This window comes from Kogia breviceps, chromosome 7 (assembly GCF_026419965.1).
Source record: "Kogia breviceps isolate mKogBre1 chromosome 7, mKogBre1 haplotype 1, whole genome shotgun sequence".
NCBI classification, from domain to species: Eukaryota; Metazoa; Chordata; class Mammalia; order Artiodactyla; family Physeteridae; genus Kogia; species Kogia breviceps.
The window spans coordinates 12,718,262-12,743,009 of NC_081316.1; the positions used below are offsets into that span (position 1 = coordinate 12,718,262).

The following is a 24,748-nucleotide window of genomic DNA, read 5'->3' on the forward strand; positions in this document are numbered from 1 at the left end:
TTGCATCCCTGAAGTCTTTGGTTTTCATGCTCCTAATTCCAAATTCATTATTCGTGCCACCCTGCTTGGATTAGGACCCCTCCCTACACTAACACCTGGGGTGGATGACCCCCGATGGCCTTTGCAGCCAGTGCCCAGTGGGGACGCTCCCCGCTGGGATACGCGGTGAGCGGCGAGGCAAGGGGAGGATGGCCTGGGCCAGTGTAGGTGCAGGTGGCTCTGCAGGCCCCTTGGGTTTCAGGGACAGCAAGTTGGTGACGTGGTGACAGCGTAGTTCTCGGTCTTCCACCCCCATCTCGCTTTCCCCCATCAATGCTAACACTGTCCTCTTCCCAGCTGTCATGGAAACCGGGCTGCACCGTCCAGATGCCCCCTTCAGGATAGACGCATTTATTACCCCAGCCGCAGGGAAGGTTGCCGACTGACAGCTCTGAGCCACCAGCCCTCCCAGGGAACTGCCTTGGCTGACACCCCTTTCCTGGGCCCGCTCCCCACAGATAGAATTACTGGCCAACATGCGGGGACAAAGCCCTGTCCCCTCTCCCCAACTCGGGCTGACTCTAAAGGCCAGCCCAGCCTCAGAGCTCCACAGGGCGCTGGCTGAGACCGTGCCATTGCGGGGCCCCACCCCTGCCTCCTGCTTGCTGTCCTCGGCCCACAGACGTCAAAGCTGAGCACAGGCCCTAAGACTCCACCTGCCTACTATCCCCTCCCAGGGAACCCAACCTGCAAAGGCCTCTCCATCCGTCTTTTCCGCCCCCTCGCTTTAGAAGTCTCCTAGCATCAAAGGCCACCGGGTACTTACCTAAGACCCCTCCCAATCTAGCCCCAGGTCTGTGCAGGCTTCTCTCCCAAGCTGGGGGTTGAGGTGGGCACTAGCTCATCACCTGTGGGCTCGCAGTGACGTTTTCCCACCTTTCCAAAGGCGAGAAGTGAATGAGCAGGGCAGCCTGGGGGAGACCGAGACAGATTTTAATCAGGAAACCTCGGGTGAGGACACATGACAGCTGGTGCCACAATCCCAGTGGAATCCCAGGCCCCTCGGACCCTCCCCTCCTCCAGAGGAGGGACTCAACCGCCCCAACCTTTCTCAGAGGACAGGCGGGCCGCGCAGTCCGGGGAGGATGCTGACGGTGGAGAACGTGTTGCTGGAGTCTCACAACACGTCCCAGATGCTTCTTGGGAGCAAGGCTACATCGGGCCCTGAGGGTTTTCCATCCCCGCCAGGGGTCCTGAGGGAGTCGGCAGCCTCACTGGCCCCCAGAGCCGCCCTGCAAGCTCCCAGGGCCTCTGGCAGAGTCTTCTCTGTCTGGCGTCTCCCGGGCGCGGCCCTGAAACGGAGGCCTGCTTATTACACTGTGGACTCCTCCTCCTGTGAGGGCCCCATGGTAGGCTCCTGGGGGCCAGGGCTGGCTGCGGCTGCCAGGGCTGCAGAGAGTCTGGAGGTGGCTGGAGAGAGTCTGCGAGGCCTGAGGATAGTGGCGGGGGCCTCCGAGGGGCTGGGGCCCATCGTGGAAAGGGCTGAGGCTCCACGCCGGATGGGGGCAGGCAGAGAAGGCTGTCTGGATGCTGTGTGGGCCCCGGAGGCTGAGGACGAGGGCTCTGGAGTAACAGGAGGTGGCCCGGGAGCCCCGGGAGAGGCCGGAGGTAGAGAGGAGGCTCCTGGAGGGATTGAAGGCCCTGGTGAGGGCCAAGGGGGCTGGGATGCCCCGGGCTCCCCTGGGAACATGCCGCCTGGCCCCAAAGAGGGTGAGGGTAAGGCGTGGGCTCCTGAGGGCCTCACGGGTATAGTCTGTACGTTAGACAGGTTCGTTCTCAGGAGGAGCTGGAGGAGCTGGAGCGCTGGCCTCTGAGGCGACACCGCTGGGGGCCCCGGGCAGGAGCTGCAGTTGAGCAGGATATCAGGGTCTCCACGGGGGGTCCGGGCCACTTTGCTGAGCTCAACGTCTCCACGAGGGGAGAGACCCCGGCTTTCTTCCAGGGAATCTAGAGAGGGCACGGGGCAAGAAGATGCACAGTGGTTCTCCCCTATGACTGAGGCAGGTCTGGGATGAGGTGCACCGAGGACAGTGCCCCAGCTCTGTCCCTTGAGGGTCCCTGTGCACCGGCGGTTGGGGTTGGGGGATCCCGCCGGCTCCTGCCTCCAGGAGGGGAAGACCCAAAAGGAACCATGAGCAGAGAGAGAGACAGTGCACCAAGGCACTGGCTGTGTGACCTTGTGTGAGGCACATAACTCCCCTGGGCCTCTATTTCCCCATCTGTAAAATGGGCATCATAATAACAGTGATGACCACATAGGCCACGCAGTGAGGACTGAATGAAACGGAGCCTGAGAGGTCTCAGCCTAAACCCAAATGTAAAGTCTGGACTTTGGGGGACAATCATGTGTCAGAGTAGGTTCATTGATTGTAGCAAATGTACCATCTGGTGGGGGATGTTGACAGCAGGGGGCGCTGTGCGTGGGGCGGGGGCAGGGAGATTCGGGGAGCTGTCCGTACCTTCTGCTCGATTTTGCTGTGAACCTAAAAATGCTTAAAAAAAAAAAAAAAAGTCTACCGAAAAAATTTGTTTTTAAGTCTCAGCCTGGAGGCCGGCGCATCATAAGAGCTTAATCCATGGCGGAAGAACAAGGGAAGGAAGGAAGAATATTGGAGAAAGGTACGATCAGGGAGGAGACAGAGGCTGGTAAACACATTACAAACTGGAACGATTACATTTTAAAAATCATCAAAAGATAACCTATAACTTTTAAAAAAATTGTGAATCACCCTGCTGTACACCTGGAAGTTATATAATATTGTACGTCAAATATACCTCAATTGAAATATATGTATAAACCAGCAAAAGGATAATCACAGAAACCACTTTACCAAAAACCACTGAATTGTGTACTTTGAGCGTGTGACTTACAGGGTGTGTGAATTATATCTCAAGAAAGCTGTTCTTTTTTTTTTTTTTTTAAATTATCAAAAGGAAACAATTCACCTCATATTTCAATAAAAAGCATTCCTTCTTAAAACGATTTCGCACATGGTGAACGCAGCTGAGGCAGGTGCCCCAGGACGAGGCGGGCTCTGCATCTCACCTCTTTGGGCCTCAGTTTCCCCGTCAGGAGGCAGGAGAGCAGAATGGGGACGAGCATGGGGTGAGGAATCAGAGAGACCTGGCCCTGAGTCCGACGACACTACCACCTAGAATGTGGCCTTAAAGACAGAAACTTGGGAATTCCCTGGCGACCCAGTGGTTCGGACTTGGCACTTCCACTGCATGGGGCCTGGGTTCCATCCCTGGTCGGGGAACTAAGATCCCATAAGCTGTGCGGCACGGCCAAAAGAAATTTTTAAATAAATAAATTCTTTTTTAAAAAGACAGAAACTTGGGCTTCCCTGGTGGCGCAGTGGTTGAGAGTCCGCCTGCCAATGCAGGGGACACGGGTTCGTGCCCCGGTCCGGGAAGATCCCACGTGCCGCGGAGCGGCTGGGCCCGTGAGCCGTGGCCACTGAGCCTGGGCGTCTGGAGCCTGTGCTCCGCGACGGGAGAGGCCACGGCAGTGAGAGGCCTGCATACCACACACACACAAAAAAAAAGACAGAAACTTAACTTTTCTGAGCCTCCATTTCCCCATCTGCAAAATGGAGACAATAAGAGGACCCATGCATAAATATTTCTGGGGCATTTCAATGAGACAATACAGGTAAAATGCTCCATACACTGTCCGGCACCTCGGCTAACGATTAGTCTCGAGAAAGCAGGGGAATGATATCCATCAGCTTGCAGAGGGTTTTGTGCTGGTTAAGGTCGAATCTATAATAATCACTCAACAGTTCCCAACATAATGACTGTATGGGAGCAGGATGTTTCCAGCCCCAGCAGGCCTGACAGCAGCTCTCCATGCACAGAACTGAAGAGCTGCCCTAAATACAGGATGTCCTCTTCAAAAGGTCAAAGGAGTTAAAGAGGTATTTTATACAAGAGGAAATTCAGGCCACAAATCCGTGGAAAAATTCACTGTCTCCCTGGAAGTTTAAAAAATGTACAATAGGGCTTCCCTGGTGGCGCAGTGGTTGAGAATCCGCCTGCCGATGCAGGAGACACGGGTTCGTGCCCCGGTCCGGGAAGATCCCACATGCCGCGGAGCAACTAAGCCCGTGAGCCATGGCCGCTGAGCCTGTGCGTCCGGAGCCTGTGCTCCGCAACGGGAGAGGCCACAACAGTGAGAGGCCCGCATACCGCAAAAAAAAAAAAAAAAAAAAAAAAAAAAATGTACAATAGCCACCAGTAAGGTATTTTATGGACACGCTAAACTGGAAAAATTGAATTCAAAACACACAGTGTAGAGTTGGTGGGCATATGGGGCACCAGCTACGTCTCTGTAAGTTTCCCCTCTCTCTAGGACCCCATCTGGTAACTGGTGCTGTCATGCCCTAGGAGTCACCAAACCACTCCCAACACCCTGTGACCTAGTTACTGCACCTATTCACCACAGGGTCTGAATGCAACTCACAAAATTTGAAAACAAAAGTTGTCTGACCAAAGATTTTTCACAGTGGGTCCATTATGGATAGGAAAAAAAAAAAAAAAGAAGAAGAAGAAGAAGAAGAAAGAGACCACCTAAATGTCAACCAAAAAGGGAAGGGGTAAGCAAACCATAATATTTGGGAGCTTTTTTAAATGGCCAGCTGTGGGCTACATCAATATTTTGAAACTGTGTGTTACAGTAAGTTGTCCATGTCCTGTTTATACCTCTGCAAAAAGATCCACTTGGGCAAACACTCATGATGGAGAAAGACAAACAGATGTGAATCATTTTCAGGAGTCAGTGTAGCAGAGTAGCTAAAAGCATTGACTCTGGGCTCAAATCCTAGTTCTACTGCCAACCAGCTGTGAGACCTTGAGCACCTCACTTCACCTCTCTGTGCCTCAGTTTCCTCACCTGGAAAATGGGGATGCTAATAGTATCTATCACAAAGAGTTGCTGTGAAAATGAAATAAGACATATGAAAACAGATGGCCAACAGGGACATGAAAAGATGCTCAACATCACTAATCATCATCGAAATGCCAATCAAAACCACAGTGAGATACCACCTCACAGCTGTCAGAATGGCTATCATCACAAGGACAAGACACAGCAACTGTTGGTAAGTTAGTAGAGAAAAGGGAACCCTCGTGCACTGTTGGTGGGAATGTAAACTGGTGCAGCCACTGTGGAAAACAGTATGGAGGTTTCTCAAAAAAACAGAACTACCATATGATCCAGTAATTCCACTACGGGGTATATATCCCCAAAAAAGTGAAAACACTAATTCAAAAAGATATATGCACCCCAAGGTTCATTGCAGCATTATTTACAATAGCCATGACATGGGAACAACCTACGTGTCGATCGACAGATAAATATGGATAAATATGTGGTGTATATATATATATATATATATATATATATATACACACAATGGAATATTATTCAACCACAAAAAAGAATGAAATCTTACCATTTGCGATAACGTGGATGGACCTAGAGGGTATTATGCTAAATGAATAAATCAGAGAAAGATAAATACCATATGATCTCACTTATATGTGGAATCATTTTTTGTGTGTGTGTGTGATACGTGGGCCTCTCACTGCTGTGGCCTCTCCTGTTGCAGAGCACAGGCTCCAAACGCACAAGATCAGCGGCCATGGCTCACTGGCCCAGCCGCTCCGCGGCACGTGGGATCCTCCCAGACCGGGGCACGAACCAGCGTCCCCTGCATCAGCAGGCGGACTCTCAACCACTGCGCCACCAGGGAAGCCCTGGAATCATTTTAAAAAAAAAAAAACTGAGCACACAGATATTGAGAACAGATTGGTGGTTGCCAGAGGTTGGGGGAGAGGGGTGGGCAAAATGGCTGAAGGGAGTCAAAAGGCACAAATTTTCAGTTACAAAATAAATAAGTCATTGGGATATAATGTACAGCAATGGTGACTATTGTTAATAATACTTGAACGTTGCTAAGAGATTAGATCACAGAAGTTCTCATCACAAGAAAAAAATATTTTGTAACGATGTGAGGTGACAGATGTTAACTAGACTTACTGTGGTGATCATTTTGCAATATATACAAATATTGAATCTTTATGTTGTACACCTGAAACCAATATAATGTTACATGTCAATTACACCACAATTTAAAAAAAAGAAATAACATTCAATACATGATGTTCTCTGACACATAATGGATACCCAACACGTATTAGCAATTATTCTTCTGCAGAGTTGATTCAGTTCCTAAATTCTAATTTTTAAAAAAGGAAGAAAGCAGAGGAAGAGATTCAGAAAGGAGGAAACGAAGAAGAAAAAGGAACAGTACACAGACTCGTCAGACGGCACGGCACACATAGCACTGACGAGGGTCGGCGCACCACGTGCTGGCTGTGTGACCTTGAGCAGGCCACGTTCCCTCTCTGAGCCTGGGTTTCTCACATCCAGCCCTGTGCAAGCTCTGTGTTTCTGGGCGGAAGAGCAAAGTGGAAGAGGACAGTGGTGAGGCTCCAGGACGCAGAGGGCACTTACCTGGACAGGAAGAGCAGCAGTCCCTGGCGGACGTGGAGGGGTCCAAGCAGGGCTGCTGGCAGGGCATCTTCTCGCAGCTCACCTCTCCCATCTGGGGAAGCAGAAGGGGACACGTGAGGGAGCCTGGAGCATCTCACCCCTCCACAGCAGCGCCCTCAAGGACCTATTACACCAGCAGCTGGACCCACGGAAAGATCTGGGGCAGAAGCTGCAGGGCCCGACCCTCACCTGGACGACAGGTGAGGCCAAACACAGCGGGCACACCTTAAGGAAAGAACAAAGGTAGAGGACACCATCAAATCCGAAGGTATCCCCGCAGGTAATTAAAGTTGAAGAATGGCGGGCAGAGGACGGGCGTACACTGGCTAAAGGGCTCCACGTTTCACAAAGGGACAAAAGGCCAGAAGCAGTCCCTGGCCCAGCAGGTCCAGGGTCCCCAGGCCCAGCTCACCTGGCATATGCACCGGGTACAGGGCTCATCGTCCAAGGTGAACACCTGGCCGTTCCCCACCTTCCTCCCCTCGTAGTTGCAGTCTGCAGGGGCAGAGGAGACAGGGGCCGTGAGAGCCAAGGCCCACTCGGGGGCCTTGCACGAGGGGTGGCTGGTCCCGCTTACCTCGGCACACTGGACAGCACTCCCCGTCAGGGTGGAAAGGGTAGGAGCAGGTGATGGGGCAGTCCACGGGCGAACAGGCCACCGAGCCCAGCTGCGGGACACAGAAAACGCTGAAGGCCCTTTGTTCTGGGGGGCTGATGCGTCACCCATGAAGGACGCATCACATAGCCATTAAGGGCCCATTGGAGCCGTCCGGGTCAGGTGGGAGGCCCACGGTGAGGGAACAGACCGCACTAGTCCGTCCTCCCTCTAGAACGCAAGCCCCCCAGGCCCAGCCTCGTCCTCAGAGCTCGTCTGTCAACAGCTGCCTGTCAAACAAATCCATGAATCTCTCAGGGAAGCTGAGCACCAAAAACTTAGGGGGAAGGACCCAGAAGCCAAAGCTCCCCAAAGCACATGGCTGTGAAAGAACAGGGCCCCTCAGAGGCCAGAGATGTTCACCCCGAGTTTCTCGATCTTTCTGCTAGACCCGTCCCTTTTCACCCACCGCCAGCAAAGAAGCCCCATCGGCATGAAACATTTCTAGCATGACAAGCAATAAGGACTTATTTTTTCCATCGTCCAAATACTAAATGATATTCCTGTCATTTAGACTGAGGCGATGTGGCTTAGGGATGGAAGTGTGCTTTCCGAAGCAGACTCGGGGTACTAGAGTTGCTTCTTGGCACTTCACTTGACTACTTGCAGGGTCTCTGTGGCCGGCTGTCTCACCTCGCGGCTGGGGATGGAGGTATCCACCTCATAGGACTCCCCGTGAATTAACAGGTCGTGCTGAGATCAGGGAATGACACGTGGCAGGGGCTCAAGAATGTGAGTATATTAAAGACTCCGTACAGAGTCCTGGGTTTGTGTTCCTCACCTCCACTCTCGGGGAGAAGCCCTGGGCCGTATTTTAGACCGTAAGGCCCCCAAGACCCTCCCTGGTCACCCAGAAGCAGAGGACTTTTGCCAGGCAGGGTTAAACGTATTTCTCTGGCCCTGGGTAAAGAATCACCCCGGGCAGGGCTGAAGGGAGCCGGCTTTCACCATGATCCAGAAGTGACCATTCTCTTGGAGGTCTCTGGATTTTGCCTCCAGGGTTCAGGAGCTGGTGGCTATTTCTGGGGAGTTTCCGCAGACAGGGGTCGGGTCTGGGTGGTCGTACCAGGCAGATGCAGCTCAGACACGGGTCCAGCACGGACGGGAAGGTCTGGTTATTGTAGAAGATTCTGCCTGTGTAGGTGCAGCCTGTCAGAGAGAGCATGTGGTGAGGGCCAGCCAAGGGATGGCTGGCCTTTGCCAGGAAGGAAGTCCAAGGTGTTTCTAGGCAGCAAAGGTCAGGCCAACGGCCTCTCTAGACACTTGCCCAGGGGGTTGGGGAAGGGACAGAACATATGTCTGGATTGGGTGCTGACTTTTTTCTCGCTGGATTCAGCAAAGGGATCATAGTGTCTTCACTTCGAGGTTCTCCCCCAGGGAAGGGAGCCGTTCCTCCTACCCCCTCACTTGGCAGGATCAGGATGACGGACCCGGAGACTCAACCTGGGTGCCAGGCACTACGGCCATCCTCTCTGCTCCTCTCTACTCAGTCGAATCCCAAACCCCGCCTTCCAGGAGGGTCCCCTACAGCTCCCCTCTCTGCTTCCCAAAGCCCACAGAGGCCCCATCTGAGTGCTGCCGCCTTGATGATATTTATCACATACGGGTACGTATAAAAGCAGGTGATGGTGGGCTTCCCTGGTGGCGCAGCAGTTAAGAATCCGCCTGCCAATGCAAGGGGTACGGGTTCGAGCCCTGGTCCGGGAAGATCCCACATGCCGCGGAGCAACTAGGCCCGTGCGCCACAACTACTGAGCCTGAGCTCTAGAACCTGCGAGCCACAACCACTGAGCCCACATGCCACAACTACTGAAGCCCACACACCTAGAGCCCATGTTCTACAACAAGAGAAGCCACCGCAATGAGAAGCCCGTGCACTACAATGAAGAGTGGCCCCCGCTCGCCGCAACTAGAAGAAAACCCCGCACAGCAACAAGGACCCAACACAGCTGAAAATAAAAAATAAATTTATTAAAAAAAAAGAAAAAAAAAGCAGGTGATGGGACAGTTAGAGAAACATTTTATAAGAAAAAATATATAGGGAATTCCCTGGCAGTCCAGTGGTTAGGACTCCACACTCACTGCCTAGTCAGGGAGCTAAGATCCCCCAAGCCGTGTGTGTGGCTCAGCCAAAAAAGAAGAAAAAAGATATAACATACATCTATGATATGCTATGTATCTATGACATGATAGATATAATATATAGATATCGATGTATGTTACAGATATGTTATAGAGATAGAGGTCTATATAGATATTGATGTTATATCACAAAAAGAGACGAGGAAGATAAAACCATGAAGTTATTAACAGTGATAATGGGTCCTTTAAATTTTTTTCTTTGCTTTCTGTATTTTCTAAATGTTCTATAATAAAATATCACTTTTGAAATCATGGAAAAGGTGAAAATTACTATTAAAACATAAAGGACCACTTTAATTTCTTCTCCCTGTTCTCTAATTGTCTCTCAGGTATGTTCCTTTATCACCCCACCTAGGCTGCAAGCTCTGCATATCTTCACATCTGCTTCCAGCACCCAGACAGGGCCTCCCTTGAGCAAACTGCTTTCCGTCCCTGAGCCTCAGTTTCCTCATCTCTAAAATGGGGTTGCCCCATGGGGTTGTTGCAAGGATGAGCAGAGATGCAGCATGTGTGGTGCTTTGCACAGAGAAGCCTGATACGGGGTGAGCCCAGATGTGGGGGCCAGGGGTGCTCTGCCGTCCCCGGCCCCCCAGGCAGGGCCTTACCTGCAGAACAGTCAGGGCAGCACTGCCCAGGGATCCGAATCGGGTGAGGGCAGGAGTCCACACAGTCCGTCCTCTTGCAGCTCACTGAGCCATCTGCCTGAAGGGAGGAAGAACTTCACCAAGACCCCACCTGCCACACCAGTCCCCACCTCCCCAACCCACGGGCCCCCAAAAGAAAGGGCGGTGCTGCAAACTGGCCGGAGCCTGCCCTAAGAGGTGCCATGATGCAGCTGGGAGGTGGCAGGGGTCCCCCAAAGAGGATCGGCTACTTGGGAAAGGGGGTGTGAGCCTTCCAGAGAAAAGCCTTCCCATATCCCAGAGCTGGGGTTTTGGTCTCCTTGGCTTCCCGTCCCTTCCCCGCAGCAGCCAAGGCTGCACCACAACTTCATCCAAACTCTTCTCAGAGTTTCCCTGAAACCCTGGCTCACCCCAAATCTATGGAGTCCAATAAAATCCTATTTTTATAGAAAGCTATTCCACCGGAAATGTCTTTCAGAAGATGAAAGCGCCATATACAGTTTCTTTTTTTTTTTCGTAAGAAGCTGAAGTTTTGTGTTATTTTCTTGTAATATGAGTGCCCTAGATCAGTCCTGAAGGAGAAAAAAGGCAGCGGATGTACTTTGCTCCCCACTCTAATTCCAATGAAACGCTTCCAACTTTTCTAAGGGTCTAAGGCTTTTTTAGCAAACGGCACATCAAAGGGACTTGAAGGGCGCGCTTCTCACGCACTCAAGTGCACGCGAGTCAACGGGGGATTAAAATGCAGATTCTGAGTCCGAGCCCCGGGCAGCCTTGCGGTTCTACCAAGCCTCCTCTGGCGATGCCAACGACACAGCCAGTGCAGGGACCTCATTTTGAGAAATAAAGCTCTAGGCTCCAAGCGACTAAAAACTCTCTTTTAAAGTAGAAAGGAAAGCCAACCGTACTTAAACATGAGCTAAAACGATCGCGTTTCTTGGTAAATAGCTGTGTTTGCATGTCTGTCAATCAGACTGTCAAAACTCACGCACCCTCACCCACTTCTGATGAGGTGAGGTCATGTGACTCACATTAATGGAGGAAGCCTCGCAATTTCACAGACAAGCCCTTTACTACTAGGCCTCGGGCTGCCCAGCTCCCCCTGTTATCCGTGCCCGGCGAAAACCTGCTCCTGGGAATCCTATTTCCAGCTCCTTAGGCCAGCAGCTCCCCGCACGTGCACAGCGGGTCACACGGCACTCTTACGACAGACAGACTGCCAAGCTCTGTCATCCTGAACATCTATACCGAGCACGGAGTAACCTGGATCCCAGCCCCTTCTGTAAAAACGGGATTTGATAGCATGGAAGCGAGACTGGGAGAGGCCTGAGGTGGCCCCGCTCCTGCAGGGGCAGGGATGCCCGGCCCGGGACGGGACGGGGAAGGGCGGGGAAAGCAGCTGAAGGCGCGCAGGTTGCCATTCACCTGGCAGACGCATAACTCACAGGGGTCACCGGGAGACCAGATCTGTCCAACCGGAAACTCAACTCCGTTGTCGTCCAGAGAGCAGCCTGGCCAGGGGACAGCGGGGGAGAAAGGACGAGTGGGCAGAAGGGCCGAGGAGGGTCCTGAATGCCCGCGGGACCTACAGCGCCGCCCAGCAAGGACAGACAGCCGCCTCCGCGCACTCACACGGAGTCCACGCGGCCACCCACTGGGCCCAGAGCCGCCTGCCGCCGCCGCCGCCTGGCTCCCGCAGTTAGTGAATCTCTCTGCCTGACGTGAGCCTGGTATGCACGGGCACGCACCCACAAACACACCCATCCACACACACAGAGACACATCAGACACACAACAGAAACACGGACACACGCACTCAAAAACACGCACACAGGGGCTTCCCTGGTGGCGCAGTGGTTGAGAGTCCGCCTGCCGATGCAGGGGACGCGGGTTCGTGCCCCGGTCCGGGAAGATCCCACGTGCCGCGGAGCGGCTGGGCCCGTGAGCCATGGCCGCTGAGCCTGCGCGTCCGGAGCCTGTGCTCCGCAACGGGAGAGGCCACAGCAGTGAGAGGCCCGCGTACCAAAAAAAAAAACACGCACACAGATACCACTCGCACACAAACACGCAGACACGTGTACACAAGCTCACACACAGATGTCACTCATATACAAACTTAAAGCACACAAATACACTCTCTCTCACACACACACACACACACACACACACACACACACACACACACACACGAGTCTCAGCGGGTGAAGCTCAGCCTCCCCCGGCTCGGGCACCCAGGCCTGGTGTTGGGTGCAGAGCCTGGGATGCGGGGCTAAGCAGCCCTCACCTGTCATGGGTGCGGGTTCCCTGCAGGTGAAGCAGCACTGCCCAGGGCCCAGCCACCACTCCTCGCGGGGGCAATCCAGTTCAGGACATGGCGTGAAGGAACATTCCACCTCCCCGTTCTGGAAGAGAGCCGGGGGGCACACTCCAGTGAGGGCCAAAGGGGAGGCCGGCAGGCTGCCGTGGCGCCCCTAAACGTGACAGATCTCCAGGGAGCAACACTTTTCTGCTCTGACAACAATCCACTCTCACCTGCAGCCGCCAGAGAACCTTCTCGGGCACCAGTCCGATCACATCGCTCCACCACTTCAAACCCTTGGCAGCCCGCCAAGTCCAAACCCTCTGCCCGGCTGGTGGCAAAGCCCTTCACGACTGAGGCTGACGCAGAGGCTGTCGCCGCCCCCTCACAGACCCCTCCCCCTAAGCGCCGCCCTTGGCCGAGGAGGGTCGCGCCCTCCAGGTGCCTGGATGGTTCATTCACCCCCACTCCCCGGGGAGCAAGGAAGTACCTACAACCACCTGATGCTGGGGGTAGAAGAGCCCAGCTCCCTGCCCTCTGGACACACCCGCCTCTGCGGTAACACTCACATTCCAGAGCTCCCCGTGGCATCAGCCCGAGACCCCTCTTCTCGCGGCCCCTCCCCCTGCCTGACCTGCTTCCCCAGCCCGTCTCTCCCGAGCGCACTCCTTCCTTCGGAAAACCACTTACACGAGAGGCCCACCCCAGGCCCTGTTCTTGGCACTCGGCCCAAACAGGATCCCCGCCTCGGCCGCATTTCCAGTCCCCGCCCGCAGTCCGGGCTCCAGGCGGAATGCACACCCCCAGGCCTTGGAACACACCCTGCTCTCTCCGGCCTCCCGCCTTCTGCGGTGCCCTCGGCCAGGCACACCTGTCTCAGCTCCTCACCCAGCTGTCCTAGTCATCCTTCAGGTCTCAGCTTAGCAGCCCTCCCTCCAAGTAGGCTTCCCTGAAGCCACAGTCTGGCTACGAGCCCCGCTCCCCTGTCCATTGCCCACCTAGCTGTGGGCCCCTGACAGAGGGGGCTGGGGCCGTCTTGTGCTCAACTGCATCCCCAGCGCCCAGCACTGTCCCAGGCATACAGTAGGTGCTCTATAAATAGCAATGCTGAAGGACGAACTCCAAGGAGACTGCGGGAAGGCCTTGGTGAATGCTAAGGCCCCTTGAGTCTCTTCCCCGCCTCAGTCTCCCTTTCGCTGCATGGCGGTTCCTCTTCTCCTGGTCAAGGCGTCCTGGGAAAGCCGCGTGCCCTGCCCCCTGCCCAGCACCCACCCACGCAGCCCCCTACCTGGCAGATACAGGTGGTACACTCGTCACCACCACCACTGAACACAGCCCCGTCTGCATACCACCGGCCGTGGAAATAGCATCTCACTGCGGAGGAGAAAGGAAGAGGCAGCTCAAGGTCTCTGGGCAGCTGAAGAAAAGGGGGAGCAAATGGGTGGGAGGGGGTCTCTGGGAAGAAAACACACCCCCACAATACTCCATGGCACACCCACACCCAAGAGCCCAATCGCCGCCCCCCTCCAAACCCTCACCTAAAGGGACACCGGTAGTTAAAAACTGACAGAGAGGAACTACTCCAGCCGTCCAGTGGTTAAGACCCCGAGCTCCCAATGCGGGGGGATCGGGTTCAATCCCTGCTCAGGGAACTAAGATCCCACATGCCGAACGGTGCGGCCAAAAGAAAAAAAAAAAAACTGACAGAGCATGAACCACATGCAAAATAAGGTCATTAACCAAGAAGGAAGGGAAGCCCGGAATAACTAAAGAGTAAGAGAAAAGAAGAAATGAAAAACGACCGCCCCAGACACCTACGGGAAGGTCTGGGGAAGGTCTGGGGATGCTGCCAGCCCCTGGAGGCAGGGAGGATTCAGTGAGAGCCTCTCATCTGAAGATCCCCCATCCCTGCTGGTAAAAACAACCTTAAAAACCTGCCGGGGCCCACCTGGCTTTAGTCAGAGGGCACTGGGTTCAAATCCCAGCTACACAACTCACTACGGGCGAGATACTGAAGTTCTCCTAAGCCTCAGTTTTCTCATCTGTAGAATGGGATTAACAGTTCCCACCTCACAGGGAGTATATTGCCTGTTCAAAAAATGTTTTATGTAAAAAAAAAAAATGTTTTAACTAAAAATAATAGAACATTCGGGACTTTGCTGGTGGTCCAGTGGTTAAGACTCTGTGCTTCCAATGCATGGGGCGCAGGTTCGATCCCTGCTCAGGGAACTCAGATCTCACATGCTGCGCAGTGTGGCAAAAATAAATAAATATATAAAATTAAAATAGCATTCAAAATTTAAGGGAAAAATAGTATCTAATAAGAACACTAGCTTTGAAATCAGGTAAGCTTGAGTTCAAGCTCTGCTCCTTTACTGACTGGTGTGTGTCTTTGGGCAGTGATGACCTCTCTGAGCCTCAGTTTCCTCATCTGTAAAATGGGGCTATGAATAGTACTCCCTCAGGGCTGCGCCACACGGATTCAGTGAGATCAGGACTGGCAAGGGCCCCACAGATCAACGGCCCAGAGCCAGCAGTGACGGCCATGAGGTCATCTCAGGAAAGAGAACCACGTTTTAACAAAGGACCAACTCATTAGTGGGGCAGGGGAGGCCCCCTCCCAGTCTCGGGACAGAGCCACGCCAAGGGTGGACCCAAATCCCTTCCTGTCTGTGTTAAAGGCACCAACCCCGGCAGGGGGCAGGCTGGGCTGTGAGCCCAATCTAGCATGGAAACCACTATGCACACGGTAGGTGCTCAGTTAAAACGGGCACTTTGAAATGCTTCATTTGATCTGAGTTTCTAAAGCAGAAGTCAATCTCCTTCCTCTCTCCTCCACTCACCACCCCCCCAAAAAAAAAACATGCTCGAAAGACACCGCTCCACCCCCGTCACGTTTTACAAAAAAGCTAAATTCACCCTGTCCTCTCCCCACAAAGAGTCCCTTACCTGGCACACAAGTACAGCAATCCGACTTCGGGGAGGCCTGACAGGGGCCAGGAGGACACTCGGGGGAGATGCAGGACACATTTCCAGCCTGAGGTGGTGAGAGGTGGTGCAGGTTGGGGAGGGTAGACCCTCAGGCCCAACAGAACCAGCTTTTTTCCTATTTCACACCACCCTCAGGATTCCTGTCCCACATGAAAGCCTCCTAAAGGAAGCTATCCCGGGACTTCCCTGGTGGTCCAGTGGTTAAGACTCCACAATCCCAATGCAGGGGCCCCGGTTCGATCCCTGGTCAGGGAACTAGATCCCGCGTGCCACAACTAAGATCCCGCATGCCGCAACTAAGACCCGGTGCAACCAAATAAATAAATAAATATTTTTTAAAAAAATAAAAGGGAAGCCACCCAAGACCTTTAAATGCCACCACGGTCACACAAGGGTACTGTGCTGGGACCCAGTACCAGGGTTTATTATGGTGTAGTTTCCAACATCCCCCTTTCCAAGACAAGGGGCAGACCAGAGAGCAGAGCACGCTGCCTTCCTCATGAAAATGGACGAGCCTAGCCTCCCATGGCACTGTCCCCCACGGCACTGCCCCCACCATGGCATACAGAAGCTCCGGAAGGATGCTGAGAAGTGGAGAACAGAGGTTACTCCACCAGAGACACCTTCCCGTGCATCTGAGTTTTGAACCAAGTGACTGCTCCTGGCCAAGAAGTCAAATTTAAAACTCAATTTTTAAAAACTGAAGTTAAGACAAAAAAGCCCCCGGCTTTGGAGTCAGCCAGACCTGAGGTCCGGGGTCTGCCCCTCCAAGTCGTGTGACTTTGGGCAAAGTATATCACCTCTCTGAGCCTCCGTCTCCCTATCTGTGAGATGAGCTGGAAAGGGCACCTCTGCTGGGGTTGCTGAGGACTGAGTGAAATGTGATTCGGCACGAAAGTCCTTGGCCACTTCACAAGCGTGGCGCACAGGAAGGGCTCGATAAGGGTGGCGGTAGCGATCTACATGCCCCCCCCCCTTTACATTGCAGCTTCCGCCATCACTGGCAGACCAGGGCTGTTTTTAAAGATGATGAGAGGCAGTGAGGGTTGGTGGGCAGAGCCTGGGCTTTGGATGCAGACAGACCGCGGCTTGAAATCCCAGCGCTGCCACCTCCCAGCCTCAGTCTTTTCACCTGTAGAATGGGGACTGTAAAGCCGACCCGGAAGAGCTGCCAGGAGCCTCGGGTGAGGAACTAGATGGAAAACACCAAGCCCCTGCCTGGTATGCACCAGGAGCTCACGATCCAATCCGAGGGACAGCCTCTGGCTGGCTCTGGCACAAGGTAGCAACTTAATAACTATTCTTGGAGGAGTGAATTTGCCTCAAGCAAAATACCCTTAACAAGCTGAGTCTGGTAATGAGCCTTCTCCCTCCCAACGCGGTTACCTTTATCGTGCCGCAAATATTTTGCCTGGAGAGAAAAACGGCCTCTCTGGTAGGAAGTTTCGGAGGGAGTTTCATCCCCTCCCCTTCCTAGACAGATGGACCCTGTTTGCCTGTTGGCTCTTTTCTGCTTAGCAAAAGCCTCCCTGACTCCACAGACTACAGGTTTCCCATCCCCCACGCTTTTAAATTCCACAGCTTGCCACCAAAATCCAGAGAACTCTCCCTCCGTTCAATGAGCTCTCCTTTAACATCCGGTCTTTCCCCCTTCCTCTAAAACCCCCAAGGGTTAAGAAAACACCCCGAGGCTTCGGGGATCTTGTGATGCTCACCAGACAGACACAGACAGTGCAGTTCTGGTTGGGAGGTGAAAACACGTCCCCTTCAGCCCGGATGATGCCACTGTGAAAACAGCCTTTGAAAGACAACAGGAGTGGAAGCATCAGACCTCTTAAAGCCCAGGAAGCTTGAGGTCTCATCACTTTTCCAGGCATAACGTACCTGGAACCTTCTCTCACTGGCTCGGACGCCCCAGGAGTGACAGATCTAGGTACTCAGAACAGTGTGGTCCCAAGACCCCTGGAGAACTACGGGAGACACCCAAACAGGGTGCCCTGGGAGGGTCCCCTTTATGTCTGATAAATCCAGAACTGTGTTGAAAGCATGGCATTTTAGTCCCATAAGGCAGGAAAGGCAGCCAGACAGCCCCAGGTTCCAAACCTGGCCTGTCACCTGAGTGGCCTTGGACCTGGATGTGTCACTCAACCTCTCTGGGACTCAGCTGTCTTTACTGTAAAATGGAAATACCACCACATGCCCTGCAGGGGACTTGGAAGGATGCATAACCTCAGATGTAACGTACACAGCAATTTACACTCAGGGCTTAGTGCACGGTAGGGACACAGTAAAAGATCACAGTCAGCATTAAGAAAACCAGTAAGTTGCATTTTCACTTTAACCCTTAGGAAGACTTTTTCACTGCTGCTCAAAGTGCAGCAGCCTTATCACCAGGAGCTTCACAGAAATGTAGCCGCTCAGCCCCCCCCCCCCCATCTACCGAATGAGAATCTGCATTTTAACAAGATTCCCAGCGATTCACGTGCAGGGTGAGTGCTAAGGAGCTCTGCTGAAGGACTTGGTAAGATTTGAGGTCTTTATCCTAACAGCAATGGGAAGCAAATGAAAAGTTGTCAGCAGATTGTGGGAGGGAATCAGAACGGGGGTAGAATTTATAAACGATTACTCCTCCTGCAGTAGGAGGGGGACTGGGGCGGGGGGGGGGGACTGCCGAGTGGGTCTGGAGAAACTTGCTGAATGAAGGAATAAATGAAAGAATGAAGCTCAAAAAGGATCCCCGGAAGGTCCAAAGTTCCCCTTGAGAGCATAGACCAGTGGTTCCCAAAGTGTGGTCCCCGAAGCAGCAGCGTCAACATCACCTGGGAACTTGTTAGAAATGCAAATTCCCGGGCCTTGCCCAGCACCGGCTAAATCAGAAGCTCTGGGGGCTAGGCCCAGGGATCACCCTTCAGGTGACACACGCAAGTTGGAGAACAGCCTTTCAGCTGCAGAAAGGCTAGGAAAGGGAAGAGGCAGTATCGTGTGAGAAACACAGCCTTCCCCAGAGCAGCTCCCACCTGTACACAGAGGGCAGCATCCTCCGTCTCCGGAGGGAATCGGGTGAGAACAAGCAGCTTCACACGCCACCTTTTCACAGGTCACCTCCCCATCCTAGAAGCAGAAACTGGAGTTCCAGCCACCACAATGCCCCAGACACCAGACCAGGGAAGCCCGGAGGACCCCTCACACCCACCTCACACCAGCACTGGGAACAGCCAGGCTCTGTCCAGCGGCTCCCGGACTCATGCATGGCTCCCAGGTGCCAACAGGCAGAGGGCCCTGGTGCCAGCTGTGTGGCCTCAGGGCCCCTGGGCAAGGAAGGGGTCACCACCACCTTCTCCTGGATTCGTGAGGGAGGTCTGAGGGTCCCCAACGGAGAGGGACTAGGCACTGGGGTGGCCATTGGGGCAGACAGAAGCTGCGTCAGGGCAGAAGCGGAGGACGTGGGTAGTGCAGGTGTGGGAGATGGCAGTCGTGTGGTCCTGACTCCAGCTGGGGGGCCTGGAGCCCCAGAAGGAGGGCTGTGCCCTGGGGAGAGGGCGGGCCGGCCTGCCTCTGGAAGCAGCAGTAGCATCTTAGGGGGGTGCTGCAGGGGCTGCAGGATGGCAGATGGGGCCAGCACGGCTTTGGGGAAAGCTGAAACGGAAACACAGAGGTGTCTGCAGGGAGACAGCAGGGGCAGGAGGCGAGATTCGAGGGGCGTGGACTCAGGCCCACCACCACAAGTCACTGAGTGTCTCTGGGCCAGTTTCTTCATCACCATGATAGATCTAATACCACCAGTTCAACCTCAAACTAATGGGGCTGCGGTGACGATCAGGGGGAGAAGACTGATGAGAAAGTACCATGAGCGGCCCGAAGTGACACGCTGGTGATGCGGGAGGTCCAGCTGCTTCAGATGCAGCAAAATCAGAGTCTTCTCCCTTCCCTTCCTCGCTGGCCACAAAGGAGACTCGGGTTTTCCTGAACCACGCAGACCTCCTCTAAGCCCTCAGGGATCCGACCTGGGAGTGACCCTTCCCTACTCCGGACAAGTCAGGAGTGTGTCCCCTACTCTCCCATCCAGCTGTGGCTTCCCAGGAGGAGATGCTGAGACTCACGGGGAGGAAGAGGTCAGGGTCCTCTCTGGGCCCACGGCAGACAGGCCAGCTTCCGAGAGGACGCCTCCTCCCCCGAGACACACACACACACTCGCACACACACACTTAGGAACAGTGCACATTCTCCCTGCACATGGCCAGCAACTGTCCAAGAGTCTGAAGGACAGAAAGAGAGAGAGAGAGTCCGAAAACAAGAGGGCGGCGAAGGAGGCAGGTGAGGGGCGAGGGCGAGAGACAGGAAGAAGGAAGAGGATCACAAATCAGACTGAGACGGGGAGGAAACAGGTTGGGCTGGGAGGGGGAAACGGAGTGGCTGAGCTCAGACCACCATGGTCGCTTGCACGATGGAAAACTGGCCCTGGACTAGAAAGAATGCCTTCGGTATTGACACGCCATTATATGGACGTTTACAGGCACGCTGTTAAATCATGGCAGAGATCTGACACCACACTGTCCAAAGTGTCCCCGTGAGCCCAGGTTACTGGGACTCCTACGTCACATGCTCCTCCATCATCGTTTTTTGGTGTTTTTTGGTTTTGTTTTTCCTTTTACTATTTGCGGGGAAACAGTAGGGCTGGCGAAACAGTGAAAGGAAAATAAAAGAATGGATAAAGAAGTGGAAGGAGACAGAAAGGATGAAAGGGGGATGTTGGAAATAACAAACGAGATGAACTGAACAAAAATTCAGGGGGAAGGAAGAGGGCCCGCTCCGGGAGGGTGGGGCCGGGGGCCGGGGGGCGGGGCCCAGCGCCGGGGGGCGGGGCCCAGCGCTCACCTTCACACGACACTCGGTCAGCTCGGAGCCTGAAGCCAGGTCGGCAGGTGCACAGGAAGCTGCCCACGGTGTTATGGCAAGAATGGTGACAGACTCGCCTCTCCAGTGGCCTCCGACACTCGTTTACATCTGCGGGAGAGCCTCGCTACCGACGGCTGCCTTATCGGGGCTCCCGAGTACTTCTTCCCCCACCCCTTACCCCAAAAGGCTGGGGGAGTCTCCCTGCCATGTTCTTATGGGGTCCTTCCCTGCCCCAGGGTGCCAGTGTGACGCAGATGGCTGGGGACGGGGCTGAAGTCTAGCGCTAGTCTCCTTGGAAGGTTCATACATCCAGTAGGCATTTAATGGATGCACCAGTGACTCATAGCCCAGCGCTGTGCGGCAATGATGACGTGCTGGCTGGTGGGGATGGGCCCCGCTGGGAGTCTCACCCCCAAACCTTCCACCAACCCACTGTCGGGCATCGGGTGCTATGGGCCCTTCTGAAAAAAAGAGTCTCAAAAATCACCGCACTGCTCAGGGCAGGCTTCAGGACAAACACCCAACTCTGCTAGAACAAGGTCTTTTTTCAGGCCCGTGGGACCCCACCTTCAACCCATGAGCCAAGCTCCAGCCAAACATGCCAACCAATCCCTTTCTGGAAATTTCTGCAATGGGCTGAGAAAACAGGGGTCTCCTTCTAAACCAGAGGAACCAAGACATAATGTGTTTTATTTACCAAGGGGAGCAAAGGCAGCCAAGAAAATGGGTGAGCAGAGAGGAATCCTTGGGGTGTATCTGGGAGAGGGTGGAAGAGAAACATAACAGGATGAAAGTGGCATGTGGCCAGGAAAAGTCCAAGACGGGGTCTTCCATTAGAAGCCACGCCAACCACAGGGAAAGGCAGGCTCTGAGCAAAAGGCTCAAGCGCTTGCAGGCTCCAGGGAACCAGGAGGTCCAGACTGTTGAACTTTCCCTGTCCCTGGGCTCACCCTGTCCGTCTTCCTGATTGGCAGCCTAAGTGTGAAGACAACAGGGTCCCCTGCCTTACCTACACAGGAGTGCCGGTTGCCGTGCAGATGGAAGCCAGGTCTACAGGAACACCTGTAGCTGCCAATGCTGTTTTTACATCTCTGCTGGCAGGGGGTCCCGAGGCATTCATCAGTGTCTGGAAGGGAACAGGACACAGCTGGAGCTCATTTCCCCGTGGCGTTTTGGAAATACGTGGTCCTCTCTACCTACCTCTCTCATCACTATCTCCTACTCGACTCTTAACCCCTCTCCTTCTCACCACCTACATTCAGCCTATCAACTCCTAAGTCCTCCCTGGACCAGCCCACTTCTCTCCACCCTCACTGCCATACCCTAGCCCAGGTGCTCTGGGCTTTGTCTCTGGTCTAGAGGATAACAACAGCCTTGTGTGTCTCTCTGCTCCTCCCTGTGCTCCTCCCAAGCCACCCTCTACAGAGCCCCCAGGATGTTCTGACCAAAGGGAACCTCTGATCAGGTCGCTTTCTGCTTAAAATCCCTCCAAGGCTCCCACAAGCACCAATGCAGCACCATAGCTCACGAGTCCTGGGCTGCCTTTCCCACCTCTCTCCTTACCCCTCACCTTTACTCTGGCCCCAATTCTTGCCATCTTCCAAAGGCACCATGCTCTTGTGGCCCTTCCCCTTTGCCCATGTTCTCCTATCTGCTTGGAATGCCTTCCCATCTTGTCTGGCTGGAAAACTCCTACTCATACCTCAAAACTCAGCTTCTATACTACCTCCTCTGACAAAGCTTCCCCAAGCCATTGTTTGAAATTGGGAAAAAGCTGGAAATGATCTGCATGTTCATTAGTAAACTATGGGATATCTGCACTGCAGAGTACCAGGCAGCAACTGAAAAGAATAAAGCAAGTCTATTGACCCTGATGTGAAGAGATTTTTCATGACAGATTGTTGAAGGGAAAAAAGCAAGCAGAAGAATGACTGGGTTCACATCGAAGCTCTAATGTGATCTTGAGAAAGTTAACTTCTTTAAGCCTCAGAATTCCTACCAGGAAAATGGAAATAAACAGTACCAACTTCATAGGGCAGTTTTGAGGATGAAATTGAGAAAATGCATGTTAAATGCTTAGCATGGTGCCGGGAATACGGGAGTTCAACAACTGTTAGCCACCCATCTCTTATCATCATATCTCTGTAAGTGCACATGTGTTGTATGTACACATACTGGGGAGAGGCAGGCAGGGCACTCATCAGATTGATAATAACTAAGTTCTATGGATGAACTGCATTCCCTCCAAATTCATAAATGGAAGCCCTAACCCCCAATGTGATGACATTAGGAGGTGGGGCCTTTGGGACATAATTAGGTTTGGATGAGGTCTTGAGGGTGGGGCTCTCACGATGGGATTACTGCCCTTAGAAGAAGAGCCATGAGAGAGCTTGCTCTCTCTCTGCCTTGTGAGGACACAAAGAGAAGGCAGCTGTCTGCAAGGCAGGAAGAGAGCCCTCACCAGTAACTGAATGGGCCAACACTGTGATCTTGTACTTCCCAGCCTCCAGAACCGTGAGAATAAATTTTTGTTGTTTGAGCCACCCAGTTTGTGCTATTTTGTTAGAGCAGCCCAAGCAGATACTAAGACACCAGGGCTATTCTCTAGGGAGCACAGAGGCTGGGAGTGGGAGAGACGGCCTGGAGCTAGTGCCATGACTTTTAAAACTTTTAAAATCATTTATGAAAATTTCAAACACCCAGAAAATGATACCACAGTATCAAGGGGAGCTTCTGTCTTAGCTGCCTTGTTAAAGAGAGAATGTTTTCTGACATAATTTCTGTAAATAAAAATCATTTTTAAGGAATGAGTCATTATTTTAAACGGTCTCGCTCATCCTGTTCACTTAGGAGAAAAGATTCCTTCCCTCCCCTGGGTTCCCACAGCACTTAGCCCCTCGACCCAGCCTCATCGTTCTTCCCCTCCCACCAGACCGGGGGTGGGGAGAGTGGGGAGGTCGCTGGGGGGCCGGAGGTTTTCTTCCTGGCTGTTTCTCCAGAGCCCGGCCCAGCACCCCGGCAGGTGGCTGAGGTGACCTCTGTCGCAGCATGGCCCTCCCACAGAGCCCCGGGGACGTGTCACCCGCCCCCTCAGCCCTCCCCCAGCTCAGTGGCCTCCTAGTCTGCTCTCCTGACCCTAGCCCTCCCCTCGGCCTCTCCCTCACCCCCACCGCCCGCCTACCCTACAGTGACGGCAGCAGCAGTTTCTACTGAGTCGTGGCCCAGGGCAAAGGCCCTGGCGTCAGTCGCGCCCGCATGCAAGCTGACTCCCTCTGCTCCCACCGGCAGAATGGCCTTGGGCCAGCCTCGTCCAGAAAGTGAGGATGAGAACAGCATCTCCCTCAGAGGACTGCGGTGAAGCTGAAACGCAATCACGCCTGGAGAGCACGCGTTGGGCCCGGCAGGGCCGTGAGCTCAGCATGGGAGCCTAGCGGCGGTGGCGACGGCACCGTCATTACCCCTTCCAGAGCCACTCACCTTGGCAGCTATGGCGGTCAGCAGACAGCTGCATGCCCGGCCCACACTCGCACACGAACCCGCCTTCCGTGTTCATGCAGTGGCCCTCGCAAGAGGAGCTTAAACATTCATCGATGTCTGGGGAGCGAGGAAACACTCTTGCATAGCTCACGCTGAGCGTGGTTCGGGCGTGGGGAGAACATGCACCCCGCGAGGACGCTGTGCCCTCAGCAGGGTGGAACCCACCCCCACCCCGGGAAGAAAGAAGGCACCAGGTGAGTCATACAGCTTTAAGGACACCCCCAGAAAGAAGAGGCCGAGGGGCCAGGTCTCTTTTTGACCCACGCAGAGCAGGCGACGGAGAGGCTGGCTGAGACAGAACTCTTTCCAGTGGTCCCCCCCTGCAGGGCAAACCCAAAGGGCAGGGAGAGTGGGGCAGGAAGGCTGATCAAATTCCCCTAAATGCTTATGGAGCACCACCTGCGTGCAGCAGACCCGGAAGGGGGCTGCCGAGGACACAAATGTCACTAAGACACAGCGCTGACTCTCCACGTGGCTGCAGCCTGAGAACGCAGGAGCCACGACACACACCCACGAGAGGCCCACGTGCGGCCGGTGGTACGCGCCCTACCGGGGACCGCCCGGCCACGGCAGGCGTGTGCCGGAAGAGAGGTGGGCTGAGAGGACCAGGAGGCATCAGGAGGGGGGCCCATAGAGCGCAGAGTGTCCGAGAAGCTTCCGGGAAGCACAGGGGCCGCTGGGAGCCCAGTCTGGCTGAAGCTCAGGTGCCCGCCGGGGCAACGTGAGGCCCAGCTGGAGAGGTGGTGGGTGAAGGCTCAGCGATAGAGCGCAAAGGAGTCCCGAGGCGTCCGCCCAGGGTGGGGTGACTGGATCCCAGTAGTGCTTTAGGGGGGTTCAGGCCTGAGGGAGGAGGGGGCTGGGAGACAGATCTCCCCACCCTGGCCTCAAGGCAGCCCTTCCTATCTCAGCACCAGGAGGACCCACGAGGTCAGCTCCGCCCACTGCAGTCTACTCTGCCCACTTGAGCCTCCCTCCCACCCCCTGGCCCCCATGCCTGCTGGTCACCT

At 54.2% G+C, this 24,748-nt stretch overlaps 1 protein-coding gene across 8 annotated transcripts in view; it reads right to left on the reverse strand.

The window, feature by feature from the left end:
* Positions 1 to 951: 951 nt before the first annotated feature.
* Positions 952 to 24,748, reverse strand: part of VWCE (von Willebrand factor C and EGF domains) — a 30,437-nt gene continuing 6,640 nt past the window's right edge. The window contains exons 5-20 of one of the 8 annotated variants that reach the window (XM_067037351.1): positions 21,214 to 21,330; positions 20,184 to 20,312; positions 18,502 to 18,944; positions 18,326 to 18,419; positions 17,024 to 17,106; positions 15,267 to 15,354; positions 13,606 to 13,691; positions 12,303 to 12,420; positions 11,464 to 11,529; positions 10,001 to 10,093; positions 8,320 to 8,402; positions 7,176 to 7,266; positions 7,011 to 7,093; positions 6,788 to 6,823; positions 6,560 to 6,650; positions 952 to 1,986 (exon numbers count right to left, since the gene is read on the reverse strand). In XM_067037351.1, the coding sequence (XP_066893452.1) occupies positions 1,352 to 1,986; positions 6,560 to 6,650; positions 6,788 to 6,823; positions 7,011 to 7,093; positions 7,176 to 7,266; positions 8,320 to 8,402; positions 10,001 to 10,093; positions 11,464 to 11,529; positions 12,303 to 12,420; positions 13,606 to 13,691; positions 15,267 to 15,354; positions 17,024 to 17,106; positions 18,326 to 18,419; positions 18,502 to 18,944; positions 20,184 to 20,312; positions 21,214 to 21,330 (2,336 nt within the window). In that variant the 3' untranslated portion in view covers positions 952 to 1,351. Of the gene's footprint in view, positions 1,987 to 6,559; positions 6,651 to 6,787; positions 6,824 to 7,010; positions 7,094 to 7,175; positions 7,267 to 8,319; positions 8,403 to 10,000; positions 10,098 to 11,443; positions 11,530 to 12,302; positions 12,421 to 13,605; positions 13,692 to 15,266; positions 15,355 to 17,023; positions 17,107 to 18,325; positions 18,420 to 18,501; positions 18,945 to 20,183; positions 20,313 to 21,213; positions 21,331 to 23,681; positions 23,799 to 24,748 lie in introns of all 8 variants that reach the window. The other 7 variants (XM_059070443.2, XM_067037350.1, XM_067037352.1 and 4 more) reach the window with 7 other exon arrangements.